Raw genomic sequence first — 19,507 nt, 5'->3', positions numbered from 1 at the left:
CGCACCTCAAACTGTCTCTGCCATTAGTGGCACGGCAACATGTACACACGCACCCCCACCCACCAACCTGCCTGTTGAGTTACTTTTCTTCCCAATGAGACTTGACCGACGTGAATTTGAACACTTGCCGTGTACCTTTGAGAACTTTCCATGCATGATAGAAAAGGCGGCCACGTGGGCCGCAAACCTAGCAGAATGATCTGCGGAGTGGCGAAATGTGACCTGAGCAGGCTCTTCGTTACAACCTGCAGCTGTGTTAACCTGTGTTTAGCAATAGAAGTCATGCTGTTAGTCATGTGTGGGTATTACTGGGTTCTTCTTCTCAGATGGGACAGCGAGCCAAAGTGATAGTCTCACCACCTTCATCTTGAAAAGTGCAATCCTACCTCCCTTGTATCAAAACTCAGTGTTTTCTGTGAATATATTGTTCTAAAGAGCAGTCATTTTAATTTTAGAAAGTGAAATTTACTTGTAGATTTAGGTGTTCACACATTGCAAATTTATTCTATGGAACCTATTTGTTTGGCAGTAATTTTTAACAAACAATCTCTTCATTTATAAAGAATGCTATAATGTCAATTTATTTGTAGTATGAATTTCGCAGTGCTAATATTGAAGACGAAACAAAAATAATTTGATATGCCATTGATCAATGATATTGCATATTGATTTTTAATACAGCTTTTAAAAGCTTTTGACCATAGTTTAGCATAAATTTGCAGTTTGCTGAGCACAGACAAATGTACTTTTCGACATGGGGATGGACTTCACCTAAGCCTTGCTGGGACCAGTGTTCTAGCGAGTCGTAAAATCAGGGAAATAGAGAGGGCTTTAAACTAAATAGAAGGGGGAAGGGATCATGTCGGGGAAGGTTGAGTAAATTGAAGGGAAATGACAAGGCAATAGATCAAGGTAGCAATAAAGGTAATGATAATCAGAGCATAGCAGGAAGGGACAGTGATCAGAAACTTAAGAGTGTGCCAGCAGGTCGGGCCAGAGTTTACAAAAACTGTGTTTTAAAAAAAAACGGAATTAAGGGCTCTGTATCTGAACGCCTGCAGCATTTGCAATAAAACAGATGAATTGTCAGCTCAAATAGAAATTCATTACAATGATGTGGCTACAAGGAAACCAAAACTGAATATCTAAACTTATGTGACATTCAGAAAGGAGACAGGAAGCTGGGAAAAGGTGGTGGGTCTTAATTCAAGAGGGCTGTAGTGAGAGATAACCTTAGTGCTAAAGATCAAGATGTAGAATCAGTTTGGGTGGAACTAAGAAACAGCAAGGGCCAGAAAACATTGATGGTAGTTGTTTATAGGCCCCCTAACAGTAGTTTTAGTGTAGTGCAGTGTATAACTCAGGACATGAGAAATGTATGTAATAATGGCAAACCAAATTTGCAGTAACAGTGCAGAGGGCGAGTTCATGGAATGTATACAAGCTAGTTTTCTAGATGAGTTTGTCAAAGCACCAACTAAGGAACTAGATTTTGGATATATCATAGTGCAACAAGAAAGGGCTAATTAATAACCTTGCAGTAAAGGGGCCTGAAAGGAAGATGACGATAACATGATATAATTTTATATTGAATTTGAAAGTGATTTAGTTAAGACCAAAACTAGGGTCTTAAATCTAAACAAAGCAAACTAGATAGGTATGAGGGGCGGGTTGGATAAGGTAGATTGGGAAACAACATGAAAAGATATGATGGTACACAGCAATGGCGAGTATTTAAAGAATTAATACATAATTTGCAACAAGCATACATTCCAATAAAGCACAAAAATCCCACAAATAATAGTCCAACCATGGATGACAAGGAGTTAAAGATAATTGATCAAAGGAAGAGGTGCATTATGTTGCCAAAAGAAAGCTTGAGGATTGGGAGGAACATAGAAGCAGGAATAGGCCATTCAGCCCATCGAGCCTGCCCCGCCATTCAATACGATCATGTCTGATCATCCAGTTCAATGTCTTTTTCCCCACACTATCCTCATCCCCTTTTGTCGTTTATGTTTATAAATCTGTTAATCTCTACTTTAAACATACTCAATGACTGAGCTTCCACAGTCCTCTGGGGCAGAGAATTCCAAAGAGTCACAGCCCTCTGAGTAAAGAAATTTCTCCTCATCTCTGTCCTAAGTGGCTTCCCCCTTATTTTGAAATTGTGTCCCCTGATTCGAGACTCCTCAACCAGGGGAAACATCTTAGTTGCATCTATCCTGTCTATCCCTTAATGAGATCACCTCTCATTCTTCGAAACCCTAGAGAATAGAGGCCCAATTTCCCCAATCTCTCTCCATAAGACAGTCCCGCCATCCCAGGAACAAGTCTAGTGAATCTTCGTTGCACTCCCTCTATTGCAATAATATCCTTCCTAAGGTAAGGGGGCCTAAAATGCACACAGTGCTCCTAGTGCATTTTAACCAAGGTTCTATACAACTGAAACTGGACTTCATTACTCCTGTACTCAAATCATCTTGCAATAAAGGCTAACATAACATTAGCCTTCCTAATTGCTTGCTGGACCTGCATGTTACCTTTCAGTGACTTATTGACCAGGACATCCAGGTCCCTTTTTTCACCTACACTTTCTATTCTCTTACCATTTAAGAAATACTCTGCACATCTGTTCCTCTGACCAAAGTGGATAACCTCACGTTTTTCCACATTATATTCCATCTGCCACGTTCTTGCTCACTCACTAAGTCTGTCCAAATCCCCTTAAAGCCGCTTTGCATCTTCCTCACAACACACATTCTCACCTAGTTTTGTGTCATCTGCGAACTTGGAAATACTATATTTGGTCCTCACATCCAAATCATTAATATATATTGTGAACAACTGGGGCCCAAACACTGATCCCTGTTTTACCCCACTAGTCACAGCTTGCCAACGTGAGAATGACCCATTTATTCCTACTGTCTGCTTTCTGCCTGTTAACCAATCCTTAATCCATATTACCTCCTATCCCGTGTTCTTTAATTTTGCTAACCAATCTCCTGTGGGGGACTTTATCAAAAGACTTCTGAAAATCCAAGCATACTACGTCCACTGACTCCTCTTTAGCAATTCTGTTAGTAACATCCTCAAAAAAAACTCCAACAGTTTTGTCAAACATGATTTTCCATTCATAAATCCATGTTGACTATGTCCAATCAGATCATTATTATCCAAGTGTCCATTTATCAAATCCTTTAGAATAGATTCTAGTATTTTCCCAATGACTGACGTAAGGCTAACAGGTCTGTAATTCCCGGTTTCCTCTCTCCCTCCCTACTTAAATAGTGGGGTGACGTTTGCCACCTTCTAATCTGCTCCAGAATCTATAGAATTTTGTAAGATGATCACCAATGCATCTACTATCTCTATAGCTATCTCTTTCAACACTCTGGGATGTAGAATATCAGGTCCTGGGGACTTATCAACCTTCAGCCCCATTAATTTCTCCAATACAACCTTCTTACTAATACTAACTTCCTTCAATTCCTCTTTTCCCCCTAATCCCTTAGATCTCTAATTCTGAGAGATTTCTTGTGTCTGTCTTTACTGAGGAAGATACAAAGTAATCATTTAGCTTCTCTGCTATTTCTCTATTCCCCTTAATAAATTCTCCTGACTCTGCCTGTAATGGACCCACATTTGTCTCAGCCAAGCATTTCCTTTTTACGTACCTGTAGAAGCATTTACAGTCCGTTTTTATACTTTTTATTAGCTTACATTCATATTCTATTCCCCTAATCAGTTTTTTCGCCCTCCTTTGCTGTGTTCTAAAATCCCCTCAATCCTCGGGTTTACTACTATTTCTGGCAACTTTATAGGCCTTTTCTTTTAATCTTATACAATCCTTAACTTCTTTTGTTATTCACGGTTGACTGCCTTTACTGTAAGCTATGTAATATTTCTTTAAAGACTATCCGTTGCCTATGTACTGTCATACCTTTTAATGTATTTACCCAGTCGACCTCAGCCAATTTGCCCCTCATACCTTCATAATTTCCGTTCAAATTTAACACCCTGGCTTCAGATTGAACTATCTCACTTTCAAACAGAATGTAAAATTCTATCATATTATGGTCACTCATCCCTAAAGGTTCCTTTACAACAAGATTATTAGCCCTTTCTCATTACATAATGCTAGATCTAAAATAGCCTGTTCTCTAGTCGGTTCCTCAACAAACTGGTCTAGAAAACCATCCCTAACACACTGCAGAAACTCGTACTCCACAGCATTAGTGCTCATTAGGTTTACCTAGTCTATGTGCAGACTGGAGTCACCCATGATTACTGTATTACCCACGCCACAAGCTTCTCTAATCTCCTGATTAATACCATGTCCCACTACTGTTTGGTGGTCTATAAACAACTCCTACCAATGTTTGCTGCCCCTTGCTGTTTTTTTAGCTCCACCCAAATAGATTCCACATTTTGTTCTTCCGATCTGAGATCCTCCCTTACTGATGTACTGATCCCATCCCTTATTATCAGTGCAACACTACCTCCTTTTCCTTTTTGCCTGTCCTTCCTAAATGTCGAATATGTTTGAATATTCAGTTCCCAGTCTTGGTTAGCCTGTAGCCATGTTTCCGTTATGGCAATTTGATCATACCCATTTACCTCTATTTGGGCCTTTAAATCATCTACCTTGTTGCGAATGCTGCATACATTCAGGTAGAGTGCCCTTAACCTTGTCGTCTTGACATTCTGCATTTGAAGCCTAGTTGATCCCTTTGTTCCGCCTGCCTTCTAATGTCGGTTGCTACTTTTCTACCTCCTGTTACTAGCTTTAGTTTCTTCCAATTTGAGCTACCCCTTAGGTTTCCATCCCCTGATAAGCTAGTTTGGGAGGATTTCCTCCCTAGCTAGGACGGATTTTAGAATTCGCAAAGAAATTGAAAGAAGAATGAGAGGAGATGAAAAAACAGATTGCAAACATTTCAATAGGTATGTAAGTTGGAAGAAAGTAAATGTGGGCCCATTAGCAGAAGAGACATGCAAAATTATAATGGGGATTAAGGAAATAGCAGAGACATTAAACAAATACTTTGTCTTCTAACGTGAAGATAGATAAACAAATATAATGGGGGACCAAGGGTCGAGCATGAATGAGGAACTTCAAGAAATCAGTAGAAGTTTTAAAAAAAAATACTGAAGGATTTTTTGGGGCTAAGTGGCAACAATTTTTTAAAATATAAAATCCACTGGACCTAACGACCTGCATCCTAGGGTTTTTAAAAGAAGTAGATAGTGGATGCATTGGTTTTGATCTTCCAGAATTCCTCAGATTCTAGAACAATGCCTAGTGGTTGGAAGGTAGCAAATGTAACCCCGCTATTTAAAAAAGGAGGAAGAGAGAAAACTGAGGGCTTTTGGCCAGCTAGCCTAACATCAATAGTCTGCAAAATGTTAGAATCTGTTATTAGGGATGGACTTAGAAAATCAGAATACAATTAAACAGAGCCAACACAGTTATGAAAGGGAAATTGAGGATGTAATTTGTAAGATGGATGAAGTGAATGTAGTGTATTTGGATTTTCAAAAAGCATTTGATAAGTTACCAAACATGAGTTTATTACACAAAATTAGAATTCGGGATTGGGAGTAATGTATTAGCATGGATTGAGGATTAGCTAATAGACAGGAAACTGTAGGAATTACTGGGACACTTTCAGGTTGGCAGGCTGTAACTTGGAGGGTGCGGCAAGGATTAGTACTTGGGCCTCAGCTATTGACAATTTATTAATGACTTAGATGAGGGGACTGAGTGTAACGTATCCAAGTTTGCTGACAATACAGTTTGGTAGGAAAGTAAGTGGTGAGGAGGACACTGAGAGCGTGCAAAGAGATGTAGACAGGTTGGATGAGTGGGCAAGAACATGGCAGATAGATTACAATGTGGCAAGATGTGAAGTTATCCACTTTGGTAGGAAAAATTAAAAAGCAGAAAATGTTTTGAATGCTGAGACTGTGGAATGTTTGCATTAACCGGGACCTGCGTGTCCTTGAATGTGAATCACAGAAAGTTAACATGCAGTTACAGCAAGCAATTAGGAAGACAAATGTTTGTATGTTTTTGTTACAATGGGATTGGAATATAAGAGTAAAGGAGTTTTACTGCAACTATGCAGGGCATTGGTGAAGGCACACCTGGAGTACTGTGTGCAGTTTTGGTCTCCTTACCTAAGGAAGGACACACTTGCCCTCGAGGGCATGCAATAAAGGTTCACTCAACTGCTTCCTAGGGTAAGGGGATTGTCCTATGAGGGGAGATTGAGTAGACTAGGCCTATATTCCCTGGAGTTTAGAAGAAATGGAGGTGAACTAATTGAAACATAAAATTTTTAAGGGACTTGACTGTAAATACTAAGAAAATGTTTCCCCTGGGTAGGGAATGTAGAACATGGGGTCATAGTCTCAAAATAAGGAGTCGGTCTTTTAAGACTGAGATGAGAATTTTTTTCTCTTCAATGGGTTATGAATCTTTAGTGAGTAGTGGATGCTCAGTCTAGGATATTCAAGACAGGTTTTTGGGTACTAAAGGATATGAAGATAGTGTGGTAAAGGTGGAGTTGAAGTAGATGATCAACCATGAGATTATTTAATGATGGAGTAGGCTTGATAGGCCAAATGATCTACTCCAGCTCCCATTTCTTACGTTCTTTCAAGGTGATACTGTTGAACTTGAAAAATATACTTTTGACAAAAATAAAATGGCATTTTACATTTTGTAAGGGAGAAACAGTAGAACTCTATTTGCTTAAGACTCCTTTTAACTGATCCTGCATTTGTTAGTATCAGATAATGCTGTTTTACATATTTAAATCGACTGTGATCCTAACTTCATGTGAAAACAGTATATGCACTTCATGCCAACCAGAAAAATGCTGTTTTCCTGTTATTTTATCCACATTTCAGAACTTCGCAGGTTTTTGTATGTTTCAGTTGATCTTGAATACTCTTGGCAATGTAAATGTTTTGTGCTTTGTGTGAATTAGGTTTCACAGTTATTTTAACAAGTTACAGAAATGATTGATGCTGCAACAAATTGTACAGAAAATGATTGTGTAATTTGGGTGTAAAATTTGTGACATGGACAAACCCTTTGAGAAAATATACCATTAATGGAAATAAACATAACGGATGTGGATTTAGCACTTTCTATTTACTTCACTGATGGCAGCACCAACTGTGTGTTTATTTGTTTGTGTGATTGATCCACAAGTCAGCTTTCTGTTTTTTCCATCTTTTGTTTCAGATACTAATGCTGGCTGTAAAGTATTGTTCCATTAATATAACCATTTTGTTTTTTCTAGGGAGGTGTACCATACAAAACGTATGCAGCATGTTCTGTGTGTAAAGTGGTCTGCTGACAACAAGTACATACTATGTGGTTCTGATGAAATGAATATCCGTTTGTGGAAGGCTAATGCTTCTGAAAAGCTTGGTGTGGTAAGTTATAGTATTTAAAATAATTCTCACTGCGTTCATTCTGGTAAGAATGTCCCTGATGACTAATACCTGACCCCTGGTTTCCTGTTAGTGTTATATAGCAATACTGAGATTTAGTTCCATTATGTTTGCTTATATGGTTATTTGAGCATTTTTTTAAACTCTCAGAATGGTTTCATTATTTGGATAATTTACCAAAGCAGCTTTGTGGTTATAGTACAGGACTCTATATGGAGTATTTAATTGCAACAGTCCCATTTTATACAATTTGTATTTGAATTATGGTGGAAAGTTGGAAAGCACATTGCAATTGAAATGACATTAAACATATGTAAGTGCCATCAGCCTCAAGAAAACGAACATCATGGGGCAGGACGTCAGAAATGCTCCATCCATCAATATTGGCGACCACGCTCTGGAAGTGGTTCAAGAGTTCACCTACCTAGGCTCAACTATCACCAGTAACCTGTCTCTAGATGCAGAAATCAACAAGCGCATGGGAAAGGCTTCCACTGCTATGTCCAGACTGGCCAAGAGAATGTGGGGAAAATGGCGCACTGATACACTCGGACTTTTGTGTTCCGTATCAGGCCTGTGTCCTCAGTACCTTGCTCTATGGCAGCGAGGCCTGGACAACGTATGTCAGCCAAGAGCGACGTCTCAATTCATTCCATCTGCGCTGCCTCCGGAGAATACTTGGCATCAGGTGGTAGGACCGTATCTCCAACACAGAAGTCCTCGAGGCGGCCAACATCCCCAGCTTATACACACTACTGAGTCAGCGGCGCTTGAGATGGCTTGGCCATGTGAGCCGCATGGAAGATGGCAGGATCCCCAAAGACACATTGTACAGCGAGCTCGCCACTGGTATCAGACCCACCGGCCGTCCATGTCTCCGCTTTAAAGACGTCTGCAAATGCGACATGAAATCCTGTGACATTGATCACAAGTCGTGGGAGTCAGTTGCCAGCGTTCGCCAGAGCTGGCGGGCAGCCATAAAGACGGGGCTAAAGTGTGGCGAGTCGAAGAGACTTAGCAGTTGGCAGGAAAGAGGCGCAAGGGGAGAGCCAACTGTGTAACAGCCCCGACAAACAAATTTCTCTGCAGCACCTGTGGAAGAGCCTGTCATTCTAGAATTGGCCTTTATAGCCACTCCAGACGCTGTTTCACAAACCACTGACCACCTCCAGGCGCTTATCCATTGTCTCTCGAGATAAGGAGGCCAAAGAAGAAGTGCCTATAAGCCACATCTAGTCCTAGCTTGTTACAGTAACGGTTATAGGATAACATTGACTACTGATGCACTGTTGTACAGCATGGAATACTGCAAGACCCAAGACCTGTAGTTTTGCTATGCTATTTCTTGCTACAAATATATCAATAAAATAAAAAGAGTCAGTGATTTGAAGTTTCCCAGAGAAACGAGCAAAATACTGTGGATTCTGGAAATCTGAAATAAAAACAGAACATTCTCGAAATACTCAGCAGGTCAGGCAGCAGCCATGGGGAGAGGAACAGAGTTAACAGGTTGATGATACTAATACTGTGATGTGACTTGCATTCACTAACAATTCGAAGATTTCATTGTAGGGTTCATTTTCTGGCCCTGTTTAATTTGGCTTAACCCCTTCTATGAGAAGGTTGTTACGACCAGGTGAGAGTGGTCTAGGGGTTCCCTCTCAGCCTTTGCCTGGTTTAACCGTAGCAGGGTTTAATTTTTTTTTTTAAGTGTTTTAGCTCCCTCTTAGTGAATCCCTGTTCACCATTTTCCAATTGTAAGGCAAAGAAATAAATTCAGACAGGTTCTCTTAGATTTTAAACAAGAAAGGTAGAAGTTTATTAATCTTAAACTCTAATCCGGTTACCGACTACGAATATGCTAGGCGACACAGAGTATGCATACACAATAAACACACACACAGATAGACACAGAAAAGTAGAAAAGAATAGAGAGGAAAAGTTTGAGGTAATAGATGGGTTTCTATTTTACTGTCCTTTGAGTTTGCTGTGAAGTCTTTGGTTGCCGGTCAGACTTGCAATTCGTTGGGGCCCAGTGCATGCTTCAACTTGTTTTGAGGTTGGAGTCTTTCCTCTCTTGAGGGGTTTATGTGTCTTCCATGGGTCCGGTGGCTTGGGAGAAAGAGAGAGAGAGACAGCCAGGTGAGAGACTTGCTTGTTTCAGCTTCAGTTTCAAACAGCCTTCTGAATTCAAACTGTCCTGTGGCTGGTTCAAAAAACCTGGACCAGCCAGTTAGTCATGTGACCAGCTGGTTTAACCAGTCCTGGCTCTGTGGATTATATCATCTTAGTAGGGTCTGGAATGCACTTCCTTGCCTTCAATGTCTAGTGATCAAAATTAATTTGGTGTTAATTGGAGCAAGAAATAGTCCTTTGTCTCTCCAAGCACTGTCTGTTAGTATGCAAATGTTTTTCCAGCCCAGCGTCTGGTGATTTTTTTTTAACAAGTCCTTTCTTCACTCCAGCAACAGTTTAAAATCAGTGTTCATATGACAAAATTAATATGTGTCATTCTTGGCAGGACGAGGTGCTTATTGGTCATTCAAAATTGCTTAAAGATAAAAAGTTAGAAATTACATTTATATAGAACATTTCATGACCACAAGTCATTCCAAAGTGCCAATTAAGTACTTTTGAAGTGTAGCCACTGTTGTAATAAGGGCTTAAGCATGCTAAGGCAGAAAGAAATTGATGTTTAAATACTGTTTAAACCCATTACCTCTCCAATACAACAGCACTTGAAAGCCAGCTTAAACCTGTAATTTTATAGTGGAGTGCGGGACTGTTGTCTCACTAATTAATGTAATTACTCCATTTGCAATGCTGTAATTGGAATATAGGAACAGGAGTCGACCATTCAGCTGCTTGCCTGTTCTGCCATTCCGTTAGGTCACAGTGGATATGTATCCTAACTCTGTTTACTCATCTTGGTTACTTAATCCTTAATACCTTTACCTAAGACAAACCTATCAATTTCAGTTTTGAAATTTTCAATTGACCTAGCCTCAACAGTGTTTTGGGGGGGGAAGTTCCAGATTTCCACTATGCTTTCTGTGAAGATGTGCTTCCTGATACTATCCACTGAACAACCAAGCTCTAATTTTAAGATTATGCCCCCTTGCCTTGGACACCCCCAAAGAAGAAATAGTTTCTCTCTCTACCCCGTCAATTCCTTTAATCATCTTAAACATCTCATTGGATTAAAGCCTGGCTACCCGACCCGAACCCAACTGGACCCATGTTTCGGGTCAGGTCAAAATTCAGAGTCCGGCATTCGGGGTCGGGTCGGGCGGGACACTGCTTCCGTGAAGCCACGGGTTCAGGCTTTGCCGTGATTCCCCACTGCCCCAGCTGCAGGAATAGCCTGCTGCCGGAACAGATGAAGGAGATTCGTGTCGGGTCAGGTCGGGCACGAAAAAAATTAGAGGGCTTGGGTCGGGTTCAGGTTGGCTGTGGTCAGGTTGGGCCGGGTCGGGTTTTAATTTTATACCCAAGCCAGGCTTTACATTGGATCACCTCTTAACCTTCTGTTGCGGTATCACCTAATTTTGTATCATCAGGAAACTTGTATCTATAATACTCTTTTCTTCCATCTAAATCATAGATAAATGTAGTGAAAAGCTCAGGCCCCATTGTAGATCCCTGGGGGAAACCACTAATCGCAGCCTGCCAATTAGAGTACCTGCCCATTACTCTGCCACATGTCCGTCTTCTACATTTGCATTTATTTTCGTAACGGCAACATTATTCCATTCCTGACTTGACCATTCTGTCTCAACTATCATCCCACTCTGCAGTTTTAAACTGTCATGGGAATACTTCCTTTCCGTTCCGTGCATAACTCCTGTTAACATTGAAAACTTACCATGTCGAGAGCAATAAGCATGGATCTGTATCTTGTACATTGAGCTGTAGTCCATAAGTCAATTAGTATATAACAACATAGGATTCGCAATCAGAACAGATTTTAAGATTGCTGTACGTGTGCTTTAATGAATAAGTATTCAGTATAATGAACACTAGCCTTTTCTGGAATGTTGTCCAATAATCTCATAACTGTGTGAGAGTCTTTGTAAGGTGGTGTTATCTATTGGTTAGTGCATTAGTATTACTTGTGGTTAGTGAGGCAATTGTTTTGTTGCTTTTACATTACAAGTAGTTTTATTTTCAAACCATAGTGATACTGCCCTGTATGCTGTCTTGTGTGTTCATTTAGTATAAACAATTTGTTTATTGGCTATTGGTCAAATGGACCGTTTACTTGACTGGAGTATTCTACAACCTACTTGGAGACCAAGTATTTGCCTTGAAGTGATTCGAGGGGTTGTGGAATGTGTTTGGGGCATCTTTGAATAATAATGTTATAATTTGAATGTCAGTGCCCTAGGAATAGCAATGTAAAAAATTCCAAAAATGAATGGGTATTTTAGGGAATGAACTTGAAGTGATTTAATAGGTTTAATGTTCATTTGCTCTCGCGCGCTCTCTCTCTCTCTGTTTGTCTATCTCTCTGTCTGTCTGTCTCTCTCTCACCTTTTTAAATATTTCCCACAGCTGATCTACCTCTTATTTTTTTTCCAGTTTATCTTCCCTAATTCCATTCTCATTCCCTCAACATTGGCTATTTTCCAATCTATTACTTTGGTCTTTGTTTTACTTGTGTCTTTCTCAGTCATTATTTTAAACCCTATTATGTTGTGATCACTATTACCTACATGTTCTCCTCCATTTGCAACAACAGCAACTTATATTTATATTGCACTTTTAACGTAATGATTGTCCCAACACACTTCACAGAAATGTAATAAAGCAAAATTAGACAGTGAGGCGATATTAGGATAGATGGCTAAAAGCTTGGTCAAAGCGGTAGGTTTTAAGGAGCATCTTGAAGGACGAAAGAGAGGTAGCAAGTCAGAGATGATAAGGGAGGGAATTCCAGAGTCTAGACAGCTGAAAGCCCAGCCACCAGATGGTTTAGATCTAATACCATTGCAGAGACATGGTTACAAAGGGCCCAAGGTTGAGACATAAATATTCCAGAGTGTACACATTTCAAAAAGACAGACAGAATGGAAAAGGAGGAGGAGTAGCCCTCCATATAAGGATAGTATTGAGAAAGGATCTTGGTTCAGAAGAGTGTAAGAATAAGAGTGAGGAACTTAAGGTAATTAATATTGTTGTATTATCTGGGGCTTTAGTCTAATGCAAACCCAGTCAAAAGACTGGCATAGAAGTTGAACATAGCTTTATTGGGAGGCTTCTTCCTGCTTCTGCTTGCACATGCTACTGACTGAGCAATATAACTGCATCACGTGATATTACATCATTTCCTGTAACGTATATATTTGTGTAAACATGTGTTCAAATGATTATACCTATTCTATCAAACATTATCTGAACATACTAACCAATGTACTATCTCAACATTCCCTTTCCCTTAAATAAAACAAAATCCCTATAGTTCAAAACTAATATTTACATAGGTATTCCTCGGAGAATAGAAAAAATGACAGTTAGACTCTACATGGAACAGTCAACTGTAACACGAACACTTGGAATGCTGCTCCTTATGGCGTTGTCTACATTTTGAAACGTACTGGTCGTCGGCTGACTCTACAAGACCTTGTAACAACTACATGAGGGCTTGATTGTGAGTTGTCTGTTCTTCCATCCTGACGATTGTGTTCAGACTGATTTTCCTCAGTTGTCGATGTGTTCGGTGCGATGTTGATTGGTTTCCCTGTTCATGGCTGGCAGAGTGCCTTGAGGTGACACCTGTTTCTTAGTTTCACACCATTTGGCATTGTCACCTCCTAAGATCATGGTTCTTTGCATACCTTTGGCACTTCTGCTGTACTCCATGTCGGTTCTTGTGGGTGCACGACCCTCACCTTCTGGCCAACGTAAAGTGGTGGTAATTCAGCACCTTCACGTACATCATGCATGCCTTTCATTCTGTTTTGTTTCTGATGTAGCTGCTCTGTGATTATGGACAACTTGGTGATGCGATAGATTTGTAAAGTGATTCTTACTGGTCAACCCGACAGAATCTCAGCTGGTGATGGCAATTCGGAGTCTAACAGAGTTGCACAAAGATGTAGCAATGCAACCTGGACATCTTGTCCCAAGCAAGCTTGCAGGGAACATAAAAACTGACTAAAAATTTCCATAGTTATGTGAAGAGAAAAAGATTGGTGAAGACAAATGTCCCTTACAGTCAGAAACAGGGGAATTTATTATGGGGAATAAAGAAATGGCTGACCAACTGCATACTTTGGTTCTGTCTTCACAAAGGAGGACACAAATATCATACCAGACATGTTCGGGAACACAGAGCTTAGTGAGAGAGAGGAACTGAAAGAAATTAGTATTAGTAGAGAAATGGTGTTGGGGAAATTGATGGGATTGAAGGCCGATAAATCCCCAGGGCCTGATGGTATGCATCCCAGAGTACGTAAGGAAGTGGCCCTAGAAATAGTGGATGCATTGGTGGTCATCTTCCAAGATTCTATAGACTCTGGAACAGTTCCTACAGATTGGAGGGTACCTAATGTAACCCCACTATTTAAAAAGGGAGGTAGAGAGAAAGCAAGGAATTATAGACCCAGTCAGCCTAATGTCGGTAATAAAAACAAGAAATGCTGGAACCACTCAGCAGGTCTGGCAGCATCTGTGGAAAGAGAAGCAGAGTTAACGTTTCGGGTCAGTGACCCTTCTTTGGTAGTGGGGAAAATTCCAGAGTCCATTATCAAAGATTTTATAGCAGAGCACTTGGAGAACAGTGGTAAAATCGGACCGAGTCAGCATGGATTTACGAAAGGGAAATTATGCTTGACAAATCTACCAGAATTCTTCGAGAATGTAACTAGTAGAGTTGATGAGGGGAAGCCAGTGGATATGGTTTATTTGGACTTTCAGGAAGCTCTCAACAAAGTCCCACATAAGAGATTTAATTTTATATGCTAAAGTCCCACATAGGTTTAGATTTAGATATACAGCACTGAAACAGGCCCTTTGGCCCACCGAGTCTGTGCCGACCATTAACCACCCATTTATACTAATCCTACACTAATCCCATATTTCTACCACATCCTCACCTGTCCTTGTATTCCCCTACCACCTACCTATACTAGTGGCAATTTATAATGGCCAATTCACCTATCAACCTGCAAGTCTTTTGGCTGTGGGAGGAAACCGGAGCACCCGGAGGAAACCCACGCAGACACAGGGAGAACTTGCAAACTCCACACAGGCAGTACCCAGAATTGAACCCGGGTCGCTGGAGCTGTAAGTGCATGGGATTGGGGGTAGTGTATTGCGATGGATAGAAAATTGGTTAGCAGGCAGGAAACAAAGAGTAGGAATAAATGGGTCTTTTTTCGAATGGCAGGCAAGTGGCTAGTGGGGTACCACAGGGATCGGTGCTAGGAACCCAGCTATTCACAATATATATTGGTGATTTAGATGAGGGAACTAAATGTAATATCTCCAAATTTGCAGATGAGACAAAACTGGATGGGGGAGTGAGTTGAGGAGGATGCAGAGAGGCTTCAGGGTGATTTGGGCAAGTTGATTGAGTGGGCAAATGCATGGCAGAAGCAGTATAATGTGGATAAATGTGAGGTTATCCACTTTGGTTAAAAAAAAAACAGTAAGGCATATTATTATCTGAACGGCTATAAACTGAGAGAGGGGAATATGCAACGAGACCTGGGTGTTCTCGTACACCAGTCACAGAAGGGAAGCATGCAGGTGCAACAGGCGGTAAAAAAGGCAAATGGTATGTTGGCCTTCATAGCGTGAGGATTCGAGTACAGGAGCAGGGATGTCTTACTGCAATTGTACAGGGCCTTGGTGAGGCCACACCTGGAATATTGTGTGCAGTTTTGGTCTCCTTATCTGAGGAAGGATGTTCTTGCTATAGAGGGAGCGCAGCGAAGGTTTACCAGACTGATTCCTGGGATGGTGGGACTGACGTATGAGGAGAGATTGAGTCGGTAAGGATTATATTCACTGGAGTTCAGAAGAGTGAGTTGGGGGGGGCGGGAATCTCATAGAAACCTATAAAATTCTAACAGGACCTGACAGGGTAGATGCAGGAAGGATGTTCCCGATGGTGGGGGGAGTCCAGAACCAGGGGTCATAGTCTCAGGATACGGGGTAAACCTTTCAGGACTGTGATGAGGAGGAATTTCTTCACCCAGAGAGTGGTGAGCCTGTCGAATTCGCTACCACAGAAAGCAGTTGAGGCCAAAACATTGTATGTTTTCAAGAAGGAGTTAGATATAGCACTTTGATCTAAAGGGATCAAAGGGTATGGGGCGAAGCGGGAACAGGTTACTGAGTTGGATGAGCAGCCATGATCATAATGAATGGTGGAGCAGGCTTGAAGGGCCGAATGGCCTACTCCTGCTCCTATTTTCTATGTCTCTTTTTCCGTGCACTTTCTGATCAGCAACCTGACCATGCGCCCTGCCATTCCTTTAGAACAAGGATATTGGAGATGTTATCTGGTGGATAGCCATTTTTTTCTCTCATCCTGAAATAGTTTCCCATTGTATTGTGGACTGTTTTCCGATCAGACTTCCATCAGGACATCGAAGATACTGATGATGGCACTCACAGTAAAACAAAAGCAAAATAGTGCAGATGCTGGAAATTTGAAATAAAATCAGAAAGTGGTGGAAATACTCAGGTCTGGCAGCATCTGTGGCGAGAGGAACACCGGTGTTCCAGGTCGATGACCTTTCATCAGAACAGGCAAAGGTTAGAAATGTAATCGGATTTGAGCAAGTGAAAGGGGGGGTGATGGGGGAAAGACACATAAAACGATAACCGCTCCCTTTGCTTTTTGTTCTGTGATATATTTGTCATTTAGTCTCTCTTGCCCTGTACCTTCCCTTTTGTACTCCTTTCCCCCCCCCTCCCCCCCCCCCCCCCTTTCACTTGACCAAAACCTATTACATTTCTGATCTTTGCCAGTTCTGATGAAAGGTTAGCGACCTGAAATGTTAACTCTCTCCTTCTCCACAGAGGCTGCCAGACCTGCACTGTATTTCCAGCACTTTGTTTCATGGCACCAAGTGCTGGCCACTGCTGCAGTCGACGTTTTTAAACAATTGGGAATTTGGAGTAATAGTCTGTTCCTAGCTTGGTCCATGGCAAGGACAGGATGTCATGATTGGAGTGACCCTTTTATGCTGACTGGCTTAGTGCTCCTGACACACATCACAAGCCCTCAAGATCTAGTTGATGTCCTTGCTAATGCCAGGCCAGAACACTGACTCGTAAGCAAGTTGTCACATCTTCTCTGTTCCCATGTGGCCTTGGTGGAACTGAGCGAGTATGTCAGACCAAAGTGATGCTGGAATTAGGACTTGCCGTCCTTTGAAGAGCACTCCATTTGAAACACACATTTCATCCCGATATGGCCAATATGTTTTCAGATCTGTGGGCATTACTTGTAGCTGGGCAGCCTGAAACCATCCAACGATCTGCCACAGGGTTCTGAGTAAGGCGTCTTGAAAAGTCTCTCGCCAGAGCTCTTCTTGCTTGTGATGACCAAAGCACATCAGGTCAATGTTGTCGACATCCTCCAGGCTTGTATACACTTCGTTAGCCTGAAAGTTGAGCGGTATATCTCGTGCCATTCTGGGATTAGGCAGTCTGCTTAGAGTGTCCTATAGGGCTATCTGACTATTGGGTTTGTATCTGACATCACACTTATAACCTTGAACCTTAATGAGTAATCTCTGGAGTCAAGGCAGTGCACGAGTAAGCAGTTTTCTCCAGATCATTTCCAAGGGTTTGTGGTCTGTCTCAACTGTGAACTCCTTCCTGAATAAGTATGTGTGGAACCTGGTGATCCCAAAGACAAGCATGAGGGATTCCCTTTTGATGTTAGAGTAATTCGTCTGTGGGAGCGATAGGCTTTTTGTTCCAAATACAACAGGTTTGCCATCCGGAAGAAGACATGCACCAAGACCTTTCTGTGATGCATCTACTAGCATCGTCACTTCTCATGGATCGTAATATTGAAGACGTGACTCAGCTGATGGCTCTTGTTTCAATGCATTGAATGCATATTGGTGGTCGTCCCGCCATGGGAACGGCATGGCTGTCTTTCTTCAGCAATTCTCTTAATGGAGATGCCTTCTCTGAGAACCTCAGAATGTACACTGCTAGGAAGTTGAACATCGAGTCATAGAGTTACATAGCACAGAAACAGGCCCTTCAGCCCATCGTGTCCATGCCGGCCATCAAGCCTATCTATTCTAATCCCCATTTTCCAGCACTTGGTCCGTAGCCTCATATGCTATGGTGTTTCAAGTGCTCATCTAAATACTTAAATGTTGCGAGGGAACAATCAAGGTATCTTTGTAAGTCGTCCTTGTCCTGCGGTGTTGGCATTGATTGAATGCCTTCAGTCTTGCCAGGATCTGGGCGGATACCCATGCAGGAGTAAATGGAGCCGAAAAAATTGTGATCTGCCTGGTGCACTTTTTACTGTTGAACACCAAACCTTCACCCCTGGTGGCCTTCAGGAGCAAGTCTAGGTTTCTGTCATGCTCTTTTTTTCATGTGTCCTACCACGGCGATGCACACAAACAGCCTGGGGCTCATTCTGTTGTTCGATTCACGTGTTGTTGAAAAATGTCTTGGCTAACCAATAGCCCGAAAGTTAGATGGAGGAAACAGTACCTGCCAAAGCAAGTTCTGAATGTCGTCAGCTGTTGTGACACTTTTGACAGATGTACAGACCAATATCTGTTCTCAGGGTCTAGCTTAGAGAAGTGTTTCCTGCAAATGTTGAATCAAGCTTTTCCAGTGTTTGTACCTTGTACAGACAGCTCCAAAGCTTTGTTTAGCTTCCTTGGCACCAAACATGACTGAATAGAGCTGTCCATGATGGTCATGGAGCTGCACCAGTCCATGTGGAGCTGCACTTGGCAGATGATGCCTTGTTTTTCCATGCCATCCAGTTCGATCCTTAGCTTTTCCCGAATGTGCACGCTATATTTCCACGGCGAATCATTAGATGGCATTGTCCTTCTCCGAGGTAAAGGACCCCGTCACTGTAGAAGTTGCCAACCATGTTAAAATGGTCTAGGTACAACCTCTGGAGGTCTCTAATTGATTCTATAGGTGTGTAAGCACTTTGCTGCGGTCTTTTGACTGGGTCAGTCCATGGATGATGACCATGTTCAGCTCGTTGCATGCTGGCAATCTTGCTACCTCGGGTCCTGACACATCCACGAGGTAAAATGTCTGTCCAGACCAGGCTGGATCTTTGTAGCTGCAGTCCAGATTGCCACCTTATTGGCAATCCATTGTAAATCATGAGCTAGTGGGCTTGACCACAGATATCCATGCCTTGTGGTATATAGCCTTAGAAGTGCAAAAAGGTAGATTGTTGGCACTTGCGCCTGTGTCAACCTTCACCCACAGTTGATGACTCCCAGCTTTATTTTGGCAAATGATCAACAGTGTTACGAAAGCTTCTGTTTTGGTTATGGAAGTAAGCTGTTCTGTGAAACAGCTGCTCGTCAGTAGTATCTTCACCATGATCCATCTCATCCAGTCAGGTCGGGTGTCACCACATTTCATGGAAGGGTCAGTGTTCATGGCGATGCTGAGAGCTATCTCACCTCTCTTTGCCTCTGGGTGACGTGCTTCAGCGGTTGAATCACTGTCCACTCTGCTTTCTTCCTATGTTCCTGCTGCTGGGCCTTCTACAGAGCAGAGTTAGCCCAGTGCCCTCTAATCCCAGAGGGCTTGCATGTGTCTGTGTATGCCAGGTTTATGGTATTCGATTTGTGGGAGAGCCCGCAGTTACTGCACACCTTGTTTTATATGGGTCCCCTGGATATTGCACTGACAGACGTTTCTGACCCTCAAGCTTGCAAACACTATCTTCCAGCCACAATGGCCTCTATTATAAAGGATGTGAAAGCAGAACACCTGGAAAGCATAAACGGGATTGGACAAAGACAGCATGGGTTTGCGAAAGGGAAATCATGCTTAACAAATCTACTGA

General features: G+C 41.8%; 1 protein-coding gene across 3 annotated transcripts in view; it reads left to right on the top strand.

The window, feature by feature from the left end:
- dcaf13 (ddb1 and cul4 associated factor 13) overlaps positions 1-19,507 on the top strand; it is a 154,175-nt gene that overhangs the window by 97,621 nt on the left and 37,047 nt on the right. For all 3 annotated transcript variants that reach the window (XM_068032314.1, XM_068032313.1, XM_068032315.1), the window contains exon 9: positions 7,317-7,452. In XM_068032314.1, coding sequence (XP_067888415.1) covers positions 7,317-7,452 — 136 coding nt within the window. The remainder of the gene's footprint in view (positions 1-7,316; positions 7,453-19,507) is intronic.

The sequence above is a fragment of the Heterodontus francisci genome, chromosome 5 (genome assembly GCF_036365525.1).
Source record: "Heterodontus francisci isolate sHetFra1 chromosome 5, sHetFra1.hap1, whole genome shotgun sequence".
Classification (NCBI taxonomy): Eukaryota; Metazoa; Chordata; class Chondrichthyes; order Heterodontiformes; family Heterodontidae; genus Heterodontus; species Heterodontus francisci.
The sequence above is the reverse complement of the archived record's forward strand: the minus strand, read 5'-3'. Positions and strand labels throughout refer to the sequence as shown.